This window comes from Geotrypetes seraphini, chromosome 8 (assembly GCF_902459505.1).
Source record: "Geotrypetes seraphini chromosome 8, aGeoSer1.1, whole genome shotgun sequence".
In the NCBI taxonomy this organism is placed as follows: domain Eukaryota; kingdom Metazoa; phylum Chordata; class Amphibia; order Gymnophiona; family Dermophiidae; genus Geotrypetes; species Geotrypetes seraphini.
The window spans coordinates 114886138-114908864 of record NC_047091.1 but is presented as its reverse complement, the minus strand read 5'-3'; the positions used below and the strand labels follow the sequence as shown (position 1 = coordinate 114908864).

Genomic DNA, 22727 nt, shown 5'->3' with positions numbered 1-22727 from the left:
TGTTAGTGTGCTTTGGCTTTCTACTTGCAAAGAACTAAGCCACACAGATCTGCTCCTCAACTTTTTGTCTCCTTCGATCCAAACAAGTTGGGACATCTGATTTCCAGGCACACCATCTCCAACTGGTTAGCTGCTTGCATCTCTTTCTGCTATGCTCAGGCTGGACTTCATCTACAGAGTTGAGTCACAGCCCATAAAGTCAGAGCCATAGCGGCAGTAGCTTTCCTTGGATCTACTCCTATTGAGGAAATCTGTAAAGCTGCCACTTGGTCCTCGGTTCATACCGTCACCTCTCATTATTGTCTGGATGCTTTTTACAGACGGGATGGCCATTTCGGCCAGGCAGTGTTAAAAAATTTATTCTCCTGAATTGCCAATACTACTACCATCCCATTCTGGTTAGCTTGGAGGTCACCCATTTGTTGAGAATAGGCTGCCTGCTTGTCCTGGGATAAAGCACAGTTACTTACTGTAACAGGTGTTATCCAGGGACAGCAGGCAGATATTCTCACAACCCACCCACCTCCCCTGGTTGGCTTCTCTGCTAGCTATCTGAACTGAGGAGACGCACGCCCTGCGTCGGGTGGGAAGCCACTCACGCATGCGTGGTATGGCAGTTGCAAACTTTCTAAAAGTTCTTCAAGCAAGTCTGCTTGCGAAGCTGTCTGCATCCGGGCTCTGTGGATGACGTCACCCATATGTTGAGAATAGCTGTCTGCTATCCCTGGATAACTCCTGTTATGGTAAGTAGCTGTGCTTTACTCTGCCTCTGCAAGGCTTCACTACTATAGTCCTTCATAGAACAGTCCTGAGGCAAGCAGTGCTGAGGAAACGGTTCTGACCCCAGAGGAGAAAAAAATAAAACCCAAACGAACTTTTCCTTCTCCCTGGAGTTCCCCAGAGTTCCAGTTCTCACAGGCATGTCAATTTGAAAGGCCAGTTCTGAGTTTGTAGCCACTTCCCTGGGCTACACAATTCTCAAGCAGAAAAACATGCAACAAACCAAAAAGGCAAAAACACAGGCTTTCCTTGTCTTCTTGTTCCTCAGGTGCTAGCACAGCACACTCGCAAAACAAACCATAATTCTAACAAAATATAGGAAACTTCACACCTGTTATGCTGGGGTTACAATTCCATGCTGTCCTCTCCCTCCAGCTCTGAAGGTGAGCTGCTTTTCCACTGCATGGGAACGTCTGAACAAGTTTCCTCCCCAGAACTCCCTGACTCTGGCTGATGTCCTCCATTTCCCAATCAGCCAGCTGGTGTGGGAGAGCCATTGAGGGCTCCCTCCTACTTCCCCTGCCTCCCTTGCTTCTGGCTGCTATGGGGAGTAAAAGGGTTTGCCTTAACATGCCCCACTCCCTTAGCTAACACAGGAGAATTCTTAAAGGAGCCATCCCCCACTATCTTTCTTACTGGCACAGGGATAAACCTAGAGGCTCTAGGGACTTGTAGTTTTTTGTACTGCAATGTTTCTGGTTTAAACCTAGGTTCTGTGGAGGGAATAGGGACTTGTTGGGTACTTGGCACAAGGTTTCTATTGCCACAATGCGTGACTGCCTTTCTGCCGCTGAGGCTTGTGGCACCTCAGTTCTTCATTTTCTGAAGAGCGAAGTACTATTTGACTGGACTCCGTTCAGTCTGTTTGTCTTCCTGCTTTCGTTTATTTTATCTTCTTTTCCCTTGTACATTTCAGTGACAATTGAGTTCAATGTCACTGGAGTAATTTTTCAATCTATGCCGAGATTGTTGATGAGTTTTAAAAAGTGTGCCAAGTGTCTATTTCTGCTGCAGATCTTCATAAATGGTGTCAGAAGGATGCTGGGCTATATAAAGAGAGGCATAGCCAGTAGAAGGAAGAAGGTGTTGATGCCCCTGTACAGGTCATTGGTAAGGCCCCACTTGGAATAGAGGAAAATCTCCTTCATAGAGACTTTATTTTACTAGATACATTAGATAGCTAGGCAAAGCCCTGCCTGTCAGATTGGAAGGTGACAATTCTCACAGTGTGGAGAACTTGGAGGCAGACTATGATGAATCTCCCAAAGAACTCCTCATGTTACCGTACATGACATTCTTAGAGAGAGACTTCTCAAAAATTGGGAAATGCCTTTAATAATTATGGTGGCTCCAAGAAAACTTATTCCTTATACAGAATCATTTCTTGTTCAGGGTTTGATAAGTCACAACTTCAACATCAATCATTAGTGGTGGAATCAATCCTTAAAAAAATCTTCCAATGCAAAAGTTTATGCCTCGGTGCCTCCAAGATGTGAGGGCCGTACGATGTATAAATTTGGACGATGCCTTTATCAGAATTCCATGCTGATGAGCAGGATCCTTAATTACAATTTCTACATTTCCTATTATTTAAAACAACTGGTAAGCAGTGTTCCCTCTAAGCGGGCGGGTGTTGTGAGCAAACTTTTTTCACTGTGAGCTAAAAATATCGGGCGCCAGCAAGTTATGAGCCAAATAAATATGTTGCTTTCTACCACAGAACTTCCTTACGTTTGTATGGAATCTATCCCCTTTCAACTTTAGAGAGTGCCCTCTCGTTCTCCCTGCCTTAGCTACTAAGTCTATTCCCTTCAGTACCTTGAATGTTTCTATCATGTCCCCTCTCAATCTCCTCTGCTCAAGGGAGAAGAGGCCCAGTTTCTCTAATCTTTCGCTGTACGGCAACGCCTCCAGCCCCTTAACCATTTTAGTTGCTCTTCTCTGGATCCTTTCGAGTAGTACCGTGTCCTTCTTAAAGTACCAGTGCTGGACGCAGTACTCCAGGTGAGGGCGTACCATGGCCCGGTACAGCAGCATGATAACCTTCTCTGTCTCTTCAGTCCAGCATCTGCCCCTTCCATTCACTGTCTGTCTTTCCCTGCCATCTCTCCTCCTGCCCCCCCACCCCCCAATTTGGTCTAGCATCCATCATCTTCCTTCTGTTCCCCTCATGGTCTGGCATCTCTATCCTTCCCTCCCCCCTGTGGTTTTTAGCATATCTCTCTTCTCATTTCCTCCACTCAGATCTGATCATTCTCTGCTCTCTCTTCCCTTTTCTTCTCTGGTCTTCCTTCTCTATTTTCTGCCTCCATCTAAATTAAATTATTTCTTACTATTTAGTCCCGTTTCCCTCTTTTCACTGTGTCTACACACAGCTTGTCACCCCTTTCCCTCACCCCTCCATTATCTTACTATTTTCTTCCCCCTTTATTTATCTCCTCCTTCCATCCAGTATGTGTTCTTTCCCCACTTCCATTCAGCATCTGCTCTCCCTTCTCAACTGACATCCATCTGCCTTCTGCTCTCTCTCCCTTCTTCTCACTTCCATCATCTGTCCCCTTCTCTCTCTCTCTCATCTCCTCCATTCCATCATCTGCCCCTTCTCTCTCTCTCTCTCTCTCCCCCCCCCAACTTCCATCATCTGCCCCCCTTCCCCTCACCTTTGTGGGTCACTTTCTTTCCCCTGAGGGTGGCTCATGTCACAGGGGAAGCTTTGGCCGAGCAGAACCGCTTGATTGACAGTGGAACTTACTTGATTGATGTCGATGCTGGGGCCCGTTGCCGTTTGAAGGAAAAAAAAAAAGGTGGAAAAAAGGAACCTGTAAAGGCGAGAGGAAGGGAAACCTCCAGGACAGCTGCTTTTTGCCCTCCTTCAGCGGCCCAAGAGTTCAGACCAGCAGCGGCAGCTGTGTATGCTTTTAACTTCGGCACAGAGCTGCCCTTAATCAATAGTTTAGCGCGGTTTCATGAGGCAGCCTCGGGGCCTTTGATAGCCGGCCCGCTTCGATGATGCGATGTGGGCCGGCCTAGCAAAGGCCCCGAGGCTGCCTTATGAAACCGCGCTAAACTATTGATTAGGGGCAGCTCTGTGCCGAAGTTAAAAGCATACACAGCTGCCGCTGCTGGTCTGGAGGTGCGGAGATAAGGCAGGAGGCAAACGCGGTGGAAGGCAGGAGTCCCGGCGAAGGCAGGAGTCCCGGCACAGCGACTGCAACAGGAAGTTGCAAGTCAGCTGACGCCGGCCTTTCGTTGCGGCGGGGACCGAATCCTTCGCGGACCGGCAAGATTTTGTTTGCGGACCGGCGGTTGAAGAACTGTGCTCTACACTGTGTGCGCTGTGACGAGAAACTTGTGCGCTGCGAGGTAATATTTTGTGCGCGTGCGCACGTCAGCGCAGCTTAGCGGGAACACTGCTGGTAAGACAATTGCCTAACTTTGACCAGTATATTCCTTCATCACCTTGCACAATATCAACAGATTGTACAAGCGCTCTCACAGTATATAGCAAGGTCAGCCTATGATGCTTTTGAGATGTCATCTAGAGCATCAGCTATGTCAGTGGCTATGAGACGCCTAGCTTGGCTAAGAGTTTCTGATATGGATATCAATCTTCAGGATAGATTAGCCAATATTCCATGCTTAGGAGATGAGCTTTTTGGTGATTCCATTGAGGCAGCTACACAAAAATGAACACTGCATGAAACAAGTTGGAATTCTTTGGTCAGAAGAAAGACTAAGCCTTTGATTTCAAGACAGATGACCAAGCCTTCTTATTCCAATCAAAGGTGATATAGTACTAAACCTTCTGTTTCTAGACCGCCACCACAAAAGAAACAGAAGCAACAGCAGTCTCAGAAAGCTCAGACGGCAGCTCCTCAAAAGCCTACTCTGTCTTTTTAATGCACTTCTCGAGAGTATAGCTACTGTTGCTGTTTCCCTATCTCAGCCCATCCCTTGTCCAATAGGAGGACATCTACAAATCTACCATCACAACGTTGTACTCTGATAACAACTGAATTGTGGGTTCTCAAGGTTATCTAGGAGGGTTACTCTCCATTCTTCCAGATGATCCTCTGATTTTGTGCAGGAGAACTTTCATTTCTGCCATTGGCTATGGCTGGACTGGTGCAGACATCACTAACTCCTGGGCAGTTGCCAAAGCTGGGGAGGGCGCACACTGCCTGCCTTATGCCACCATCTTGGAGATTCCCAAGCAAAACCTTTCAGAACTTTACGGGTGGTTGAGGCCATCTAAACTTTACAAACATTATCTGCACAAATTATATGCTTTTTGGACAGTGAAGGAGCTAAATTAAGGCTTGAGCATGTGGAGCTGCGCGTTTAGCTGATAATCTTGGATAGTGACTTCACTTCCTGTCTGTTGACCTTTTCAATTCTTTAGAGTCTGGAGTTATACTGGAGGACTGGAGAACTAAAGATGGGTAAGTCTGATTTTGTGGTAAGTAAATTAATGGAATGCTTTTAAAACAGAATAGTGACATTTCTGGAATCCAGTGGATCACAGGACTTGAGGCAACATGGATTCACTAGAGACAGGACAGGTCTTGTCAGACAAATCTGTGTGACGAGAGAATTGGATAGAGGGGAGTGCATTAGATGTGGTGTATTTAGATTTTAGAAAGGCCTTTGACAGTGTTTCACACAGGTGTCCTAATAAATAAATTGTGTGCCCTTGGTATGGGTCCCAAAGTGATGGACTGGGTCAGGAACTGGTTGAGTGGAAGGCGACAAAGGAAAGTGGTCAGTGGAGATCGCTCTGAGGAAAGGGATATTACCAGTAATGTGCCTCAAGGTTTGGTTCTTGGGCCTGTTCTTTTTAACTTTTTGGAAGCAATATTGCTGAAGTGCTGTCAGGTAAGATTTGCCTCTCTGTGAATGATACTAAATCTGCAATAGAGTAGATACCCCTGATGGTCTGAATAACACGAAGGACCTAGCGAAGCATGAAGAATGGTCTGAAATTTGGCAGCTAAAGTTTAATGCTAAGAAATGAAAGGTCATGCATTTGGGCTGCAAACACCTGAAAGAACAGTATAGTTTAGGGGGTGAAAACCTTTTCTACATGAAAGAGGAGCGGAACTTGGGTTTGATAGTATGTGATAATCTTAAGGTAGCCAAACAGGTTGAAAAGGCAACAGTGAAAACTGGAAGGATGCTAGAGTGCATAGGAAGAGTTATGGCCAGTAGGAAAAGGAAGGTATTGATGCCCCTGTATAAGATTCTGGTGAGACCTCCATTTAGAATATTGTGTACAGTTCTGGAGACTGTACCTTCAAAAAGATATAAACAGGATGGAGTCCTGTCAAGAGGAAGGCTACTAAAATGGTCGGTGGTCTTTGTCATAAGTTGTATGGGAACAGACTTAAAGATCCCAATATGTATACTTTGGAGGAGAGGGGAGACATGATAGAGACATTTAAATACCTGCATGGCATAAATGCGCATGAGATGAGTCAGGTGAAAAGAAGCTCCGGAATGAGAGGGCATAGGATGAAGTTAAGAGGTGATAGGCTCAGGAGTAATCTAAGGAAATACTTTTTTCCAGAAAGGGTAGTAGATGTGTAGAATAGTCTCCCAGTAGAGGTCATGGAGACACTGTCTGAATTCAAGGACACATGGGACAAGCATGTGGGATTTTGGGGGGAAGGAGGAGAGATAGTCGATGCTGTGGATTGTCATACTGGAAGGGCCATTTGTCCTTTATCTGCCATCATGTTTCTGTGCTTTACCCTTTCCTCAAGTCATCCCTTTGATCATTTTTGTCACCCCTCTCTGTACCTTTTCTAATTCTACTATATCTTTTTTGAGATGCAGCAACCAGAATTGCACACAGTATTCAAGATATGTCTGCACCATAGAGTGATACAAAAGAATAATAACATTTTATTTATTTATTTTTAAAGTTTATAAACCGCTTACGTCTAAGCGGTGTACATATCAAACATACACAACTGTAAAAACAAACAATACAGTAGCAAAAAACAAGAATACTAAAATAACAAATACAAAAATAATAAAATTAGTAGTCAATGAAGCATTTTAAAGTTCTATAATAGATTCAATTCATTCCTCCTTAACATTAATCTTCCCTAAAAATGTAAGACTATCCAAACCTGGAACAATTAAATCTCATTGAATTTACAAGAAAGCATCTACGAATAATTGTGTTTTTAAAAGTTTCTTAAATGACATATAATCCTTGCATACTCTGAACAGTCCAGGAAGAGAGTTCCAAAAGTTTTTTTCCCCAGCAATAGAAAAAAATAGCTATTCTTGATCTAACATAGCGGATCCCATCCACCTTCAAACTAATTTTCTTCTTTGTTCTCCATTCCTATTCTGCTAATTCTTAACATTTTATTTGTTTTCTTAGCTGCTGCTGCCAGACACTGAGCTGAGGGTTTCATCGTATCAACAACGATGACACCTAGATCCTTTTCCTAACTTGGAACCCTGCATCACATAGCTATAATTCAGATTCCTCTTTCCCACATATATCACTTTGTAATTACATTAAACGTCATCTGTCATTTTGATGCCCAGTCTCACAAAGTCCACTTGCAATTTTTCACAATTTTCTTGTGAATTAACAACTTTGTTTCTTCAGCAAATTTAATGATCTCGCTAGTTATTCCCATGATCATTGATAAATATATTAAAAAGCAGTGGCTCCAGCACAGACCCCTAGGGCACCCCACTATTTACCTTTCTCCATTGAGAATATTAACCGTTAATCCTACTCTTACCCCCTCCTTTACTAACACTTAGCGCAGGTTTTAGCGCCGGCAGCAGCAGTAACTGCGCCGACACTCAGAATTCCTATGAGCATTGGAGCAGTTACCACTGTAGCCAGTGCTAAAACCCATGCTACGCGTTAGTAAAGGACGGGGTTAGTTTGCTGTCTTTTAAATAAGTTCTTAATCCATAATAGTCTTACTTCCTATCCCATGACATTCTAATTTCCTTAGGAATCTTTCATGTGGTACTTTGGCAAATGCTTTTTGAAAATCCAGATAAATAATATCAACTGGCTCACCTTTATCCACTTGTTTATTCACCCCTTCAAAGAAATGTAGTAGATTGGTGAGGCAAGATTTCCCTTGACTAAATCCTTGTTGGCTTTGTCTCTTTAATCCATGCTTATGTATATAAGAACATAAGAAGTTGCCTCTGCTGAGGCAGACCAGAGGTCCATCTCGCCCAGCGGTCCGCTCTCGCGGTGGCTCATCAGGCCTATTGCCTGAACAGTGGTCTCTGACTAATTTTATAAATTACCTCTAATCCTATCCCTATAACCTACCTCTACTCCTATCTGTACCCCTCAATCCCTTTGTCCTCCAGATACTTGTCCAGACCTTCTTTGAAGCCCTGTAGCATGCTTCTGCTTATCACATCCTCCGGTAGCGCGTTCCATGTATCCACCACCCTCTGGGTGAAAAAGAACTTCCTGGCGTTTGTTCTAAACCTTCCCCCTTTCAATTTCTCCGAGTGCCCCTTGTACTTGTGGTTCCCCATAATTTGAAAAATCTGTCCCTGTCCACTTTTTCTATGCCCTTCATGATCTTGAAGGTTTCTATCATGTCTCCTCTAAGTCGCCGCTTTTCCAGGGAGAAAAGCCCTAGCTTTTTCAGTCTGTCAGTATATGAGAGGTCCCCCATACCCTTTATTAGCTTAGTTGCTCTTCTCTGGACTCTCTCAAGTACCGCCATGTCCTTCTTGAGGTACGGCGACCAGTACTGGACACAGTACTCCAGGTGCGGACGCACCATTGCACGATACAGTGGCAGGATGACTTCCTTTGTCCTGGTCGTGATACCTTTTTTAATAATACCCAACATTTTGTTCGCTTTCCTTGAGGCTGTGGTGCACTGCGCTGACGCCTTCAATGTTGTGTCTACCATCACTCCCAGGTCTCTTTCAAGGTTGCTCACCCCTAGCGGTGATCCCCTCCCATCTTGTAAGTGAACATCGGGTTCTTTTTCCCTACATGCATGACCTTGCATTTCCCTATGTTGAAGCTCATTTGCCACTTTTTGGCCCACTCTTCAAGCGTTGTCAGATCTTTTTGGAGATCTTCGCAGTCCTCCATGTTTTTGACCCTGCTGTATAGTTTAGTGTCATCTGCAAATATGTGCTGTCATTTTGTTCTTTATAATGGTTTCTACCATTTTGCCTGACACTGACATCAGACTCGCCGGCCTATAATTTCCCAGATCACCTTTGGAACCATTTAAAAAAATTGGCATTACATTGACCACTGGATTTGAAAGATAAATTGCAAATTACTAATAATAGCTCTGCAAGTTGCTATATGTGTTTGTGTCTTAGCCCTGTTGAGCAAGATTAAAAGGATAGAAGCACATTCTAATCAAGTTACAGGTTCATTCTTGAGGACTGGTTTGAGGAACATCAGCTGGTGCCCTGAGAGCTTCAGTTTTAGAAATTTTGGATTTCCTTTTAGGATGGTTTGGATAAAAAGCCTTGTGCTAGCATACTTAACAGGCCAGGGCTGCCACATGGTATCAACAGCTGTGTGTTTTCAAAACTGCATTTTAACTATGTTGTATTAATTGCTGTATTAGATGTAGTGTGTATGCGATTGTATTTTTTTTAACTGAAATGTCTCAATTTTTCTCTGTTGTGAACCGCCTAGAACTTCTGGTGGAGCGGTATACAAGAAAATGAATTATTATTATTATTATTATTATTATTATGTGTATGGTAGAACCTTGGGATCCCATCTGGATGTGGTGTATTTCCTAATCACCTTGACACCTAGTAATACCGCTGTGAACTTGGTCCATTCGGTGCTGCTGAAGGTTCCCTGTAAACAGAAGGCTGCCTTGAAGGATATTACTCTGAAGATAATTTTCTTAGTTACCATTGTTCAGTGTGCCATTTTTTTGGAGTTGCAGGCTTTGTCTTGGCAGGAGCCAGTTTTCTCCAAGAAGAAAGTTTATAGTTTGGTCTGTCCCTTACAATTTATCCCCAAAATTTTCAGCTTTCTGTAGTCAGTCCATCTCTCTCCTAGTTTTTTTGAGAAGAGGAAGGAAAGAAAGGGGCAAATTGTGTATATCTGCTTCTCAGCCCTCGCCTGGAGGTACCCCTTGCCAGTCAGGCTTTCAGGATCATCATAATTAGGCAGATTTGCATATAATGGTTTTTTGTAATATGCAAATTTTGTCATGCATATTCATTGTGGTAATACTGAAAATCCAACTGACTTAAGCATGCCTCCAGGAGAGGGTTGAAAACCCAACTGACTTAGGCATGCCTCCAGGAGAGTATAGAGAACCCAACTGACTTAGGCATGCCTCCAGGAGAGAATTGAGAACCCAACTGACTTAGGCATGCCTCCAGGAGAGGGTTGAGAACCCAACTGACTTAAGCATGCCTCCAGGAGAGGGTTGAGAACCCACCTGACTTAGGCATGACTCCAGGAGAGGGTTGAGAACCCACCTGACTTAGGCATGACTCCAGGAGAGGGTTGAAATGGTCTATGTTCCCTGAACGTCAGCAGAGCTCTTTGATATGTTTGAAGAGTATGGAAGAGTCCAGGAGTTTGGATCTTTTGGTTTTGCTTTCTGGGAGAGTCAGGCGACCCAATTCCTAATGTTACATCCCTTCTCCCTTCCTCTTCTTTTTAACTTCTCTCTCTATATTTTTTAATTATTTTTAACAATGTAATTATTTACCCCCCTTTTCTCCTTCTACCCCCACTTTCATGTTTGTCTTTGTAAAAGGTCTTTAATGTTCACTCTTCCCCCTTCTGTAAGTATTATTTTAATTCTTTATTTTATCTTAGCATTGTAAACTGACTAGATACTTGTCGATGGTTGGTATATTAAAAATAATAAAACTTTAAACTTATTGAAAGCCTTGATTTGCTAGATGGATTAAAGAAGCTGTTGTGTTGGCACATATTATTTTTCAAGATTGTCCAATTTCTCAAGTACTGAAGGCTTCCTCTAGATTAGAATATGAGCTGTTTCATGGGTGGAGAATCGTGATTCTACCATAGATCTGTTGGATGGTAACCTGTTATTGTGCAATGTTATCTTCTAGACATTCAAGCTAGTTAGGAGATGACTGCCTTTGGAGCGAGTGTACTCTCTGCAGGTTTGGCTGTTTCTCACCCTTGTTAGGTACTGCTCTGGTATGTCTTGTCTGGACAGTTAAGGAAGGTACAATTAGATTTTAGATGCTAATTTTCTTGCCTTGAGTCTCCTCCAAAGCAGTTCAGAACCTGGCTGGAAATTGATATTTTGTCTGATTTCATGGTCCCTTACCAAGATGGAGAAGCTTCCTTGTTTCAAGTTTATTCGTCTCTTAAAATACTGCCCATCAGATTTAGCAGAGCGGTTTACAATTTTTATTTTACAAAAAGGGGGAGAGAAAAGAATACATTGAAATACAGAATAGAGTTGACAGGGGGGAAATACAGTGACTGAAAAATAAAAAGGGGGTAAAAAATGGGAAGGGGAGAAAAATTCATTGCCGTTTGTTAGATAAATACTAACTGGCAGAGGATTGCACTTATGTGATGTCATAGCTCAATATTTCTTGTCTCTATTTGCTAGTCTGGAGGGTTGTGAGGAAAGAAAATTAGCAGGTAATATCTAATTTCACCACTGAGCTGTGATCAAAATATTTTGCTAGTGCAGAGATCAGATTTTGCATGTGTCTTAATATGTTTAGGAGTCAGTTGTTATGAGGCAGAACCCTAGGGATTTTGTTCAGGTAAGAAAAGGACACAAAGGGGTCAAAACAGTCCTCTAGCCCAGGAGTGGGCAACTCCGGTCCTCGAGGTCTGGAATCCAGTCGGGTTTTCAGGATTTCCCCAATGAATATGCATGAGATCTATCTGCATGCACTGCTTTCAATGCATATTCATTGGGGAAATCCTGAAAACCCGACTGGATTCCGGCCCTCGAGGACCGGAGTTGCCCACCCCTGCTCTAGCCAAATTAATTTATACATTTATCAGCTGTCACTAACTGTACAAGTCTACAGCAAATGTGTGGCAGCAGAGATTGCTCTGCCTACCTTAACAAGATCCAGATTGTGCCATTCTGGAATTGGGGCAGAACTATATGTAGTTACAATATTCAGCTGCTGTCAGTGTACATAAAGTGAATTACAGTGGAACCTTGGTTTACGAGCATAATTAGTTTCAGAAGCATGCTCGTAAACCAAAATACTTCCGAGTTTCCCCAAAGGAACTAAGGGAAACTCGCTTGATACATTCCCACCCACCCCCACCCCCTGAGGCCAGCGGCGCTGCTCTACCCCCCTGAGAGTGCTTTCTGCCTTCTCAAAACCTCAGGTGCTGCCTTCACACCTTGCTATGGCAACAATGCCAGGGCTGTTCTGATCAGTACCATTCACTACAGCAGGGCCTGGAGACTACATGTCCGTAAGGGTGCTCTTTGTTTCAGAAATGAAAGTGTAAGTGTGTGTGTGTGGGGGGGGAGGGGGGGTGCAAGTTTCATTCTTCCAGGTATCCGCCAGACCTTTGTTCTGCCTCAGCAGGCCCCTGGGTTCTTCCCTTACTCATCTTAGCTCAACCAGGGTACCAGCTGGGCCCAAGAGCAGTAGCAGCCAGGCGATTCACAATCAGCTACATTGAATGTCCATCATTTGCTGGCGTTAGATTACTGGTGAGTAGTTGCTGCATGGTACCCTTTATAGGGAAGAACTTACTATGTTCTCCATCACCATCTACTACTGGCATACAGGCATAACCCATTGTTCTGGACTGGTCTGCAGCACTGAAGGAAAGAAAATTTAGTAGACAACACCAAATATTTCCCATTTAGGCCTACAACAAAGCAGTCCTAAATAAACTGCTTAACTATACTTATAGTAGTTGACTATTACCACTATTTATATCTAGTTCCAGTGCTCACTGCATTTGGTATTGCTACTTATCTGTGGCTAACATAAAAATATAGGCTGGGGGTTTGGATAGGAGCCAATGGGAAAGAGATTACGAGGGTTATAAGAGTACAGACCTTCTCTCCCTCTGGGTACTGTTATACTGTTCAGATTTGTCTTAATAAAAATATTTCAGATAGGAGCTTTTTCAGGATACATTTTTAAGTGCTGTCCCCCCACCCAAATAAATCAAAACAAAACCCAACAACTTTGAAAGTAACCAGTATCTCATAATTGTTATACCAGCCATTATCTTAGCAGTTAAACAGGCAGTTATAAAATATGTCACAAGAACTTTCAGTAACACCAAAATCAGTGAGTATGTGATATATAAATAAAAAAACAAGGCTTCTTATCCTTTCCAAAATTCAATTAATTAAAGGAGCCCACTTACCTGGATTGCTTCAACCAGCAAATGTAATTTGAACTAACTCACTGATTTTGGTGTTATGGTACAAGAGGCATCAATGAGTATATTTTATAACAATATAACAGCTAAGAAGCTAATGGCTGGTATGACAATTCTATAAGAGATCTCTTCTCACTTTAAAACAAAAAAACAAAACCTGAGAGCACTTAGTATTTTCAGGTTATATTTTGATGTTGGCTTTATGCCGTTCATAGATTAAAACTTGAGAATTAAAAAAAATTACAATTGCCATTGCTGTTAAACTGGGCAACAATGTTTCTTTGGCTTTACAAAACCCAACTTTTGATCAGTAGCAAGATTATTATTAAGTAGCCATAATGAAGGGGGGGGGATTTTAAAGTATAATACTACCAGCTATAAATATAAGATTACTACTTATTATTTTGTGGAGATGAGTATTTTAAATGTACACTGTAGATAAAGCTTAGTTACCTGTAGCAGGTGTTATCCGAGGACAGCAGGCAGATATTCTCACAAGTGAGTGATGTTATCCATGGAGCCTGGTACAGATAGTCAAAAAGTGTACTGTTACTTTAAGTCTTTTGAAGACCGCCCATATCACGTATGCGCCAGTGCCTTCCTGCCAATGTCGGCTCACGGGACCATCAGTTCAGTAATAAAGCTAAGAAGCCAACTAAGGTAGGTGGGAGGGTTGTGATAATTTCTTCCTGCTGTCCTCTGATAACATCTGCTACAGGTGCGTAACTTTGCTTTATCCGAGGACAAGCAAGCAAGATATTTTCATGTGGGAGTCATTAGCTGCCAGCAGCATGCCTGGTGAAACCAAAAGGGTTGGAGGGAAGTTGGCATCTAAGTTGAGAATACATTTTGTAGAACTGCTTGGCTGAACAGACTGTCCCATCTGGAATGATTCTCTAAACAATAGTGGGATGTGAATATATGAATTGAGGACAAGGTGGCTACTTTTATAGATGTCTTCAATGGAAGTGGAACATAGATGAGCTACTGAAGTCGCTATTGCTTAAACTTTATGTACGGTGAACGGCCTTCAAGTGTCAGTCCAGCCTGAGCATAGCAAAAGGAGATACAATCCACCAGCCATATGGAAATGGTTCTCTTTGTGACAGGAACAGCTGAGTAGAATGTAGCATGGTCTGATCTAAATAGTAAGCTAAAGCATATTTACAGTCCAAAGCATGGAGTGCAGATGAGGATGGTCTTGGAGAGAAGACAGGTAAGACTATAGACTGGTTGAGATGAAATTCAGAGATGACTTTTGGAAGGAATTTGGGATGAGTAAAGAACCACTTTATTATGGTGGAATGTTATATAAGGTGGATCCGACACATGTGCTTGAAGTTCACTGACTCGGCAGGCAGATGTGAGTGAAATGAGAAATATTACTTTCCAAGTGAGATGTTTGAGAGTTGAAGATTCCAGTGGTTCAGAGGGAGGCTTCATTAGAGTGGAAAGTATAACATTGAGATCCCAAGTAACTGGAGGAGGCTTGGCTGTTTAGTATGAAAAAGGCCTTTCATGAAGCTGGAAAGTAGAGGATGTACTGACAATGGTTTCTTATTGAGAAGTGTATGGAAAACACTTAAAACTACTTCAGTCAGAGTTCATCTGGGTGCTATAAGACCAGAGATAAAGAGGTATAGAAGATAGTCCAGAACCGATGGTAGTGAGCAGGTGGTCAGATGCAGTGAGTTGAGGTTGTACCAGCTTATGAAATGAGTCCACTTGATACAATAGCAGCACTGATTAGAGGGTTTCCTAGATTCCTCTATGGCAGGGGTGTCCAATGTGCCTCGAGGACCGCAATCCAGTCGGGTTTTCAGGATTTCCCCAATGAATATGCATGAGATCTATTAGCATACAATGAAAGCAGTGCATGCAAATAGACCTCATGTATATTCATTGGGGAAATCCTGAAAATCCGACTGGACTGCGGCCCTCGAGGACCGACATTGGACACCCCTGCCCTATGGTGTCTGACACTGATGCAGATAGCAGAAATGTATCTCTGGCTTGTAGAAAGATAACTTGCTGTGAGAGCTAACTAATGTAGATTGGGATGGAGATGAGCCATCATTCTGTGTGAATAGTGTTGGGAAGACTTGAAGTGTGATGTGTTCCCATACACTGAATTGTAGGAAGAGAGGGAACCATGGTTTTCGAGTCCACTGAGGTGCTATGAGAATCATGGTGGTCTTTTCTTGGTATCGTTTGAATAGTCTTCCTAAGTAGAGGTATTGGAGAGAAAGCATAGAGAATTCCCTGCAGTTGAGAAGAAAGATATCTGAATCCAGACAATCAGATGTGTAGAGTCTGGAGCAGAAGATTGGAAGTTTGTGATTGTAGGGATGAATAAAGAGATCCATCTTTAGAGTCCCTCAATCCTTGAAAATCTGATGTAACACAGTTGAGTAGAGTGATCACTCATGAGGTTGTAGGAGTCTGCTCATCTTGTCGGCTAGGACATTCTGTTTTCTTGCTAGGTAGACTGCTTTCAGGAAACTGTTACGAAGAATAACCCAGGACCAAATCTGGATGGCTTCTTAGCAAAGAGAATGAGACCCTGTGCGTCATTATTTGTTCACTTAGTATATTGCTACCTGGTTGTCCATTTGAATAAGTACTGCTTGATTGAGAAGGCAATCCTGGAACGTGCAGACAGCATTTCAGATTGCTCAAAGCTCAAGGAAATTGATATGGAGAGTGTTCTCATGAGGACTCCAGCTGCCCTAAGTATGGAGGCCATCGAGATGGGTTCCTCATTCAAGCATGAAAGCATCAGTCAATAGTTTTTGATATGGCGGAGTATGGAAAAGGAGACCTCTGGAGAGACTGGCTGGTAAGAGCCACCACTGAAGGGACTGATGAAGGTCTGAGGTTACTTGTATTTGTTGGGACTGCTTTCTGATGGATTAACCATTGCGTTGAGTCCACCAAGGTTGCCTGAGATATAGACTGGCAAATGGAGTTACATGAACTGTAGATGCTATATGGCCCAGAATGTGCCTCATTTAGCGTGCAGTGATGTGTTGAAGCCCCTGGACGTCGTGTACTTGGACTTCAGTAAAGCTTTTGATAGCGTCCCCCACCGCAGGTATTGAGCAAGATGAAATCAATGGGATTAGGTGTAACACTAACTGCATGGGTCAATGACTGGCTAAGTGGTAGACTTCAGAGGGTGGTAGTTAACGGTACCCTCTCTAAAACATCGGAGGTGACCAGTGGAGTGCTGCAGGGCTCGGTCCTGGGTCCGATCCTTTTCAACATATTCATAGGAGACCTGACTCAGGGGCTTCAAGGTAAAATAACATTATTCGCTGATGATGACAAATTATGTAACATTGTAAGTAAAAACGATTTGTCCGACAGCATGAAGCACGACCTGCTTTTATTGGAACATTGGTCCTCGACCTGGCAGCTGGGCTTCAACGTGAAAAAATGCAAGGTCATACACCTTGGCAACAATAATCCGTGCAGAACGTACACACTGAATGGTGAGACCTTGGCTAGGACTGCAGCAGAAAGAGATTTAGGGGTGATCATTAGTGAAGACATGAAAACTGCCAATCAAGTGGAGAAGGCTTCATCAAAGGCTAGACAAATGCTGGGTTGTATCCGTAGAAGTTTTGTTAGTCGGAAGCCCGAGGCTGTAGCCAAAATGGTCCATTAGTACTGAGTTCCCGTTTTGAAGCCCCTTGGAGGTTAGACAGCAAGGGGAAGACTGTTGATGTAAAATCGAAGGACTCTGTGGTATGGGATGTCAAATAGATCACAACCTGAAAAAGCCTTGATGCTCACAGCCTGAAAACAGGCTGAGGATAGGCCAAAGGCCCCCCAAAATAAGTCAGTTAAAAATCAAACTTTTCACCGGAACTGAAGAAAAATACTGTATTTTTTGCTCCATAAGAAGCACCTGACCATAAGACGCACCCTAAATTTAGAGGAGGAAAACAAGAAAAAAACATTCTGAACCAAATTCTCCCTGCCAGACTGCACCCAACCTTACACTCCTTGCCAGGTTCTGCACCCTGTCCCCCCTCCCTGCCAGGCTTTGTACCCTGTCCCCCCTCTGGTGGTAGGCAGGGACACAGCACAGATGTCAAGGCAGATGACTTTTTAAAATATGCAATGTCACCTCAGTAACAACTATAGAAAAATAGACAAATATAGTGCAAAATATAGACAGCAGATACAAATTCTCAAAACTGACATATTTTGATCACTAAATTGAAAATACAATCATTTCTCCTACCTTTGGTTGTTTGGTGATTTCTTTTTCCTTCCTCAGGCCAAACAATTGTCCCTTCCTTCCTTCTTCCTTCTTCCTATGTTCCCCTCACTGTCTTCCAGCCTTTGTTCTCTTCCTCCCTCCCTCCTATGTTTACCTCACTGCCTTCCAGCCTTTGTCCTCTTCTGCCCCCCCCAAGCCCGCCCACCCGCCCGCTAAATTCAATTACCTTCCGCTGCTGCCGCTGTGAGGATACATCAATGAAGCAGCAGCGGCAGGGAGTTTGGACTCCTGGCTCAGCAGTGGGTCGAGGGAGCCGGCACGGAGTGAATTGCTGGGAAAAGCCAGGAGGGTGCAGCGATTGCACACCGCCGGCCCAGAAGTCTTACCCCTGACGTCAGGGATAAGGCTTCTCGGCCGGCGGCGTGCAATCGCTGCACCCGCCTGGCCTTTTCTTTCCTCTACTTACGCGAGCAGCGGCAGCGGAAATAAGGTAACAGCTGCGGGGGGGGGGGGGGGGAGGGTTGTATTCACTGAATAGGACGCACCCTTTTTTCCACCCACTTTTTTGGGGAAAAAATGCATCTTATGGAGCAAAAAATACGGTAAGAAAATTGAGAAAACTGAAGAAAATAGCAGGGGAAGGCACAAAAATATTTTGCGCATTTGGAGAAACTCCAAAGAAGAGCTTCTCAGCTTCACGGAAAACAGAGAATGATAGTCCTGCGAGCTGAGGTTGGGCGGGAAGGCACCGGTGCTTGTGCAGTACAGGCAGTCTTCAAAAAACTTAGTGACAGGATACTTTTTAACACTCTGAATAAACTGCCTGCTTCTCCTTGGATAAATGAACTTTCTTAGAATAAAATATGATGTATATTACAATTGAGTAACACTTGCTTGTAGGTTGATAAGGATTTGTTATCTTGCAGGGTCCAGACTCTCATTATGGAACCAAAGGCCTGCGCAAAGTCATTCATGAATCACCAACTACAGGCGCCAAAACTTGCTTCACTTTCTGTTATGCAGCAGGCAACAATAATGGAACTTCAGTGGAAGATGGGCAGGTCCCAGAAATAATCTTCTATACATAGTGAAGAACAGTGAACTGTTATGTATAACTTCTACTTTCTTTCCTGACCCTGCCCACCGAATTGTGTCTGTAGTCATTCCACCATGCCAACCAGAGGTTACTATTAAAGAAACTGCATCCTTGTTTCTCCCCACCTCCGTGCTGATGCTGCTCGTGCTCAACTATAACTTCACCAGAGCATGGTTCTCTAGAGAAAGCATTTGTTTTAAAACTGGTTGGAAGAAATGTACAGTTGTATTTATTTATGCCTGTGGTAACATAGATGTGCCTATCCCAGCAGCCCAAAGAGTGCAAGCTCTCTGAAAAAGGACAGACAGGTAATGTTAAGCTTGAGTAGAAACACTCAGATCTAGAAGAAGCTACATAATTTCTTATTGTAGCTGCTCAATCCACACCCACCACTGCAGTATTGTTAGCATGTTAAAAATAATTGCAAGTATCATTCCTTTCAGTTGTGTGTTAAATCTTGGAGAGACCAGTAGGTAGTAAATTTCCTTACAAGTAGCATGGGTAACTAGGGGAGTCATGAAGGACTTAAGCGTTATGAATAATGTTGCTACACACACTTGTAGGCTTAATAGACTAGCCCTGCAGTACTTAATTTCACTTCCAGTGCAATAAGGGTTGTATGCTGAATCATAAGGTTATCCATCTATGCTCGTGAGCATACTGCAGAAGATATTGATCATAGCTTTTCAACTCCTCCTCACTCTCTGCTGCCCCCTTTAGTTCTTCCTTTTGCAGGCGAGCATGAAGGTGTTTCTGATGTGCTTTATTTCTTTATTGTTTTCTGGTATCTTTATTTTTTTATGTTGGACTTTTTGCACAGCTTTAAAGGACTGCTTTGCCTGCTTGGAGAGGAGTAGATGTTTAAGTTTGTAGCTGGCAAATGCATCCTTCAGGAACCTATATAGCCAACCTACTGAAGATTTGTAGAGTTCAGGATTCGTACCTTCAGTACTTGAGCTTGAGTGTAGGCTGTTAGGCATTAATAGTGTCTTTTGGGGCGCTTATAGTGCCGGCTGCAGCTTCACTTCCCCCTCTTTTTTTGGCATCATGCACGGCTGTGGGGGGGTAAGGATCTGAAAGATCTTGACGTGGCAGTTGATTGGCAGCTAGGAGGAGAGAACGCCCTCCAGATCCAGTTACACTTTAAAGGAGCTGAAGCAGGCAGCAGCACCATTTCCCCAGCACATGAGTACAGGCTCTGACAACCTAGGAAGAAAATTAGGGGTTCTTGAAAACTGTGTTTTGACTGCTTATGCAGTTAGGTCTTTGGTCTACCCTGAAGCATTTTGAAGTAGCCATGTTGGCTATCTTGCATTTCCTGATTTTTAATTTTTTTTTCTAAGTTCTCCAACTTCTTCAAAATACCTAATTTTATCTCAAAACTAGTAGAGATGGAGTCCTCAGACCCTAATACTCCTATATAATGCCTTATTTGCATTGGATGGGTAGCTGAAGTGGCCCTTGCACCATGGGATGGAGGGGTGGAAGCTTTGGGCTTGCCTTCTGCAAGGCAGATGGTCCTGTGGGGGGGACGGGGACATTTGGAGCAGCAGGACAGTGGTACTGTGCAGCATAAGAATATAGATGTTCTTCAACCCAAGAAAAGGTGGCTACCCCATACTAAGGAGGAAGGAGTGTTGCCCTCTTACGGCTTTATCCTTATTTAATCTCCTTTGGGAGGCTTATGCACAGGACCAAACTCTTCCTGTTAGGTATGTTGGCGAGCGGCCCAGAGTGGAGGCTGTTCTGGACTCTGGTGGTCCATCGACAGGGATGAGGGGGTCAGATTTGATTCCTTTACTGTCCAAAGTAAGGCTTCCCTGATGAGAGAAGCAGTCTCTCATATGGAGGACCATGAGGCAATTTCGGCCATAGACCAGGGAGAGGACTCCTCCATTTGCCGACAAGTTCTCTGCATTGGTAGAGATCATTACAGATTTCCTTTGAGAGCTGAAGATAGACCCTCCACACACCCTGTTCTCTTCTGAGTGGGGTCCAGACTCCACCCACATCCTTTCCGTGGACCCCGGATATGAGGATCCCAGTCTCAGAGTCCTGGGAGCCACCTGAAGGCTTCCTTAAGGTGGCGAAAACCATGACAAAGCTGTAGCCGATGGATCAGGAATTTCAACAAATGTTTGCTATGCCAAAGGTGGATTCCCTGGTAGCCCAGGTGACCAAATGCACTTCCCTGCCAAGGGAGGGAGATGTAGTTTTAAAAGATCCACAGAGTTCATATGGTCCTCAGCAGGCTGTTTGAGGCTGTAGCCTTAGGGATTAAGGCTGCAGCCATGGCCTTCACGTTTCAAGTTTTTAATAATTAAACTCTGGAATTCAGTGCCAGAGAATGTAGTAAAAGCAGTTAGCTTAGCAGGTATGGCGTGGTGGTTGGAGCTACAGCCTCAGCACTCTGGGGTTGTGGGTTCAAACCCCACGCTGCTCCTTGTGACCCTGGGCAAGTCACTCAGTCCTTCAGTGCCCCAGGTACGTTAGATAGATTGTGAGCCCAGCGGGACAGATAAGGAAAATGCTTGAGTACCTGATTGTAAAACCGCTTAGATAACCTTGATAGATGGTATATAAACACCTAATAAACTTGAAACTGTGAGTCCTAGCATGTGTCATGGTGTTCTTGCCAGCACTCCAAAGAGCCTTGCAAGATTCCAGACAGAAATTCTTGAACCAGAGGAACCAAGGTTCAGGTTCCTGCTCCACAGTACCTGCCAAAACCCCCACAATGACACCACCCCTCAGACCGCTCCTCTGAAGATTGGAGGTCGGCTCTTGAACTAGTTGGAGGCCTGGGAACAGATAATGTCTCACCGGAGACTATCAGAGAGGGGTTACAAGATAGAATTTGAGCATTCTTCTGGCATGCAGAAAAGGTTAGATAGATTACTTGATATTCAAGTTATAGAACCAGTTCCTCCTGAAGACTCGGGCTCTGGCAGATACTCCATATACTTTGTCGTGCCTAAGAAAGGCTCAGAAAAATGGAGGCCCATCCTGGATCTCAAACACATCAACACGGCCCTGAGAGTTCCTCGCTTCTGGATGGAGACCATTCGGTTTGTCATTACAGCAGTGGAACCAGGAGAACTGGCTGCCCTAGCTTTGATGGAAACTTACCTTCACATCACAATCTTCCCTGAACACAAAGTTCCTGAGATTCCATATGTTGGAGGATCACTATCAATTCTCAGCGCTTCCCTTTGGGCTGGCAACAGCACCTCAAACTTTCACCAAAGGTATGGTGGTGGTAGCCACTCATCTCTGCAGAGCAGGTTGGCAAGTACTTGAACGATTGGCTTATCTGAGCACCATCCCACATGGAAGGAGAGAATGTGATAGTGGCAGTTGTGGAGACATTACAGAGTCTGAGATGGATTGTGAACTTTCGCAAGAGCCACCTTGTTCAGACACAGTCCCTGGAATATCTAGGGGTCTTATTCAACACAAAAGGCCGAGTCAAGCATACAAACTGAAGATTTGTGGTCAAAATATAGCCCTGTTGGCCAAGCCATTGCCTACTGAGTGGCATTACCTTCAGGTCATTGGGACAATGGTGGCTACAATAGAGGTGGTACCCTGGGTGAAGGTGCACATGCGTCCCCTCCAGCATGCCGTATTGTCTCAGTGATCACCTCAGAGTTTCCCTGCAAATTCCACTCTTGGACAGCAGCAGCCAGGAGCAGCATGTGCTGGTGATTTCACCCATAATCTCTATTGAAGTGAATCCCACTCTGGATAGATTCCCGGGTCATCCTAACGACAGATGCCAGCTTGTTCATGGCAATGGTCACCAGTCCAAGGACCGTGGACTCCGTCTCAGTGGATGTGATCTATCAAGAGGCTGAAACGGAGCCCTTCGTCTGGCGCTGCACTGACTACAGTTGTTGCTGGATGGCAAAGCAGTCAGAACCTTCTCCGACAAACCCACTGCAGTGGCCTATGTCAACAGGCAGGGGAGCACCAGATGCAAAAACATTGCTCTCTTGTGCAGAAATACATCTGCTAGTGATATCTGTGTTGCACATGGCCGGAGTGGACAATGTTCAAGCAGATTTTCTCAGCAGACAGATATTATACCCGGAAGAGCGGTGGTTGTCCCTAACAGCATTCCAGGCCATTGTGAGACAATGGGGTTGTCAGACATTCGATCTCATGGCAATTGCAAAGAACAAGAAGGCTCTTCGGTTCTTCAGCCAAAGATGCAAATCCAGAAGTGCAGGACTAGATGCCCTGATTCAATC

General features: G+C 44.0%; 1 protein-coding gene across 2 annotated transcripts in view; it reads left to right on the top strand.

Moving 5' to 3' along the window:
* BTBD2 (BTB domain containing 2) overlaps positions 1–20892 on the top strand; it is an 84591-nt gene extending 63699 nt beyond the window's left edge. The window contains exon 8 of one of the 2 annotated variants that reach the window (XM_033957037.1): positions 18305–20892. In XM_033957037.1, the coding sequence (XP_033812928.1) occupies positions 18305–18466 (162 nt within the window). In that variant the 3' untranslated portion in view covers positions 18467–20892. The remainder of the gene's footprint in view (positions 1–18304) is intronic. The other variant, XM_033957036.1, reaches the window with a different exon arrangement.
* The last annotated feature ends 1835 nt before the right edge of the window (positions 20893–22727 follow it).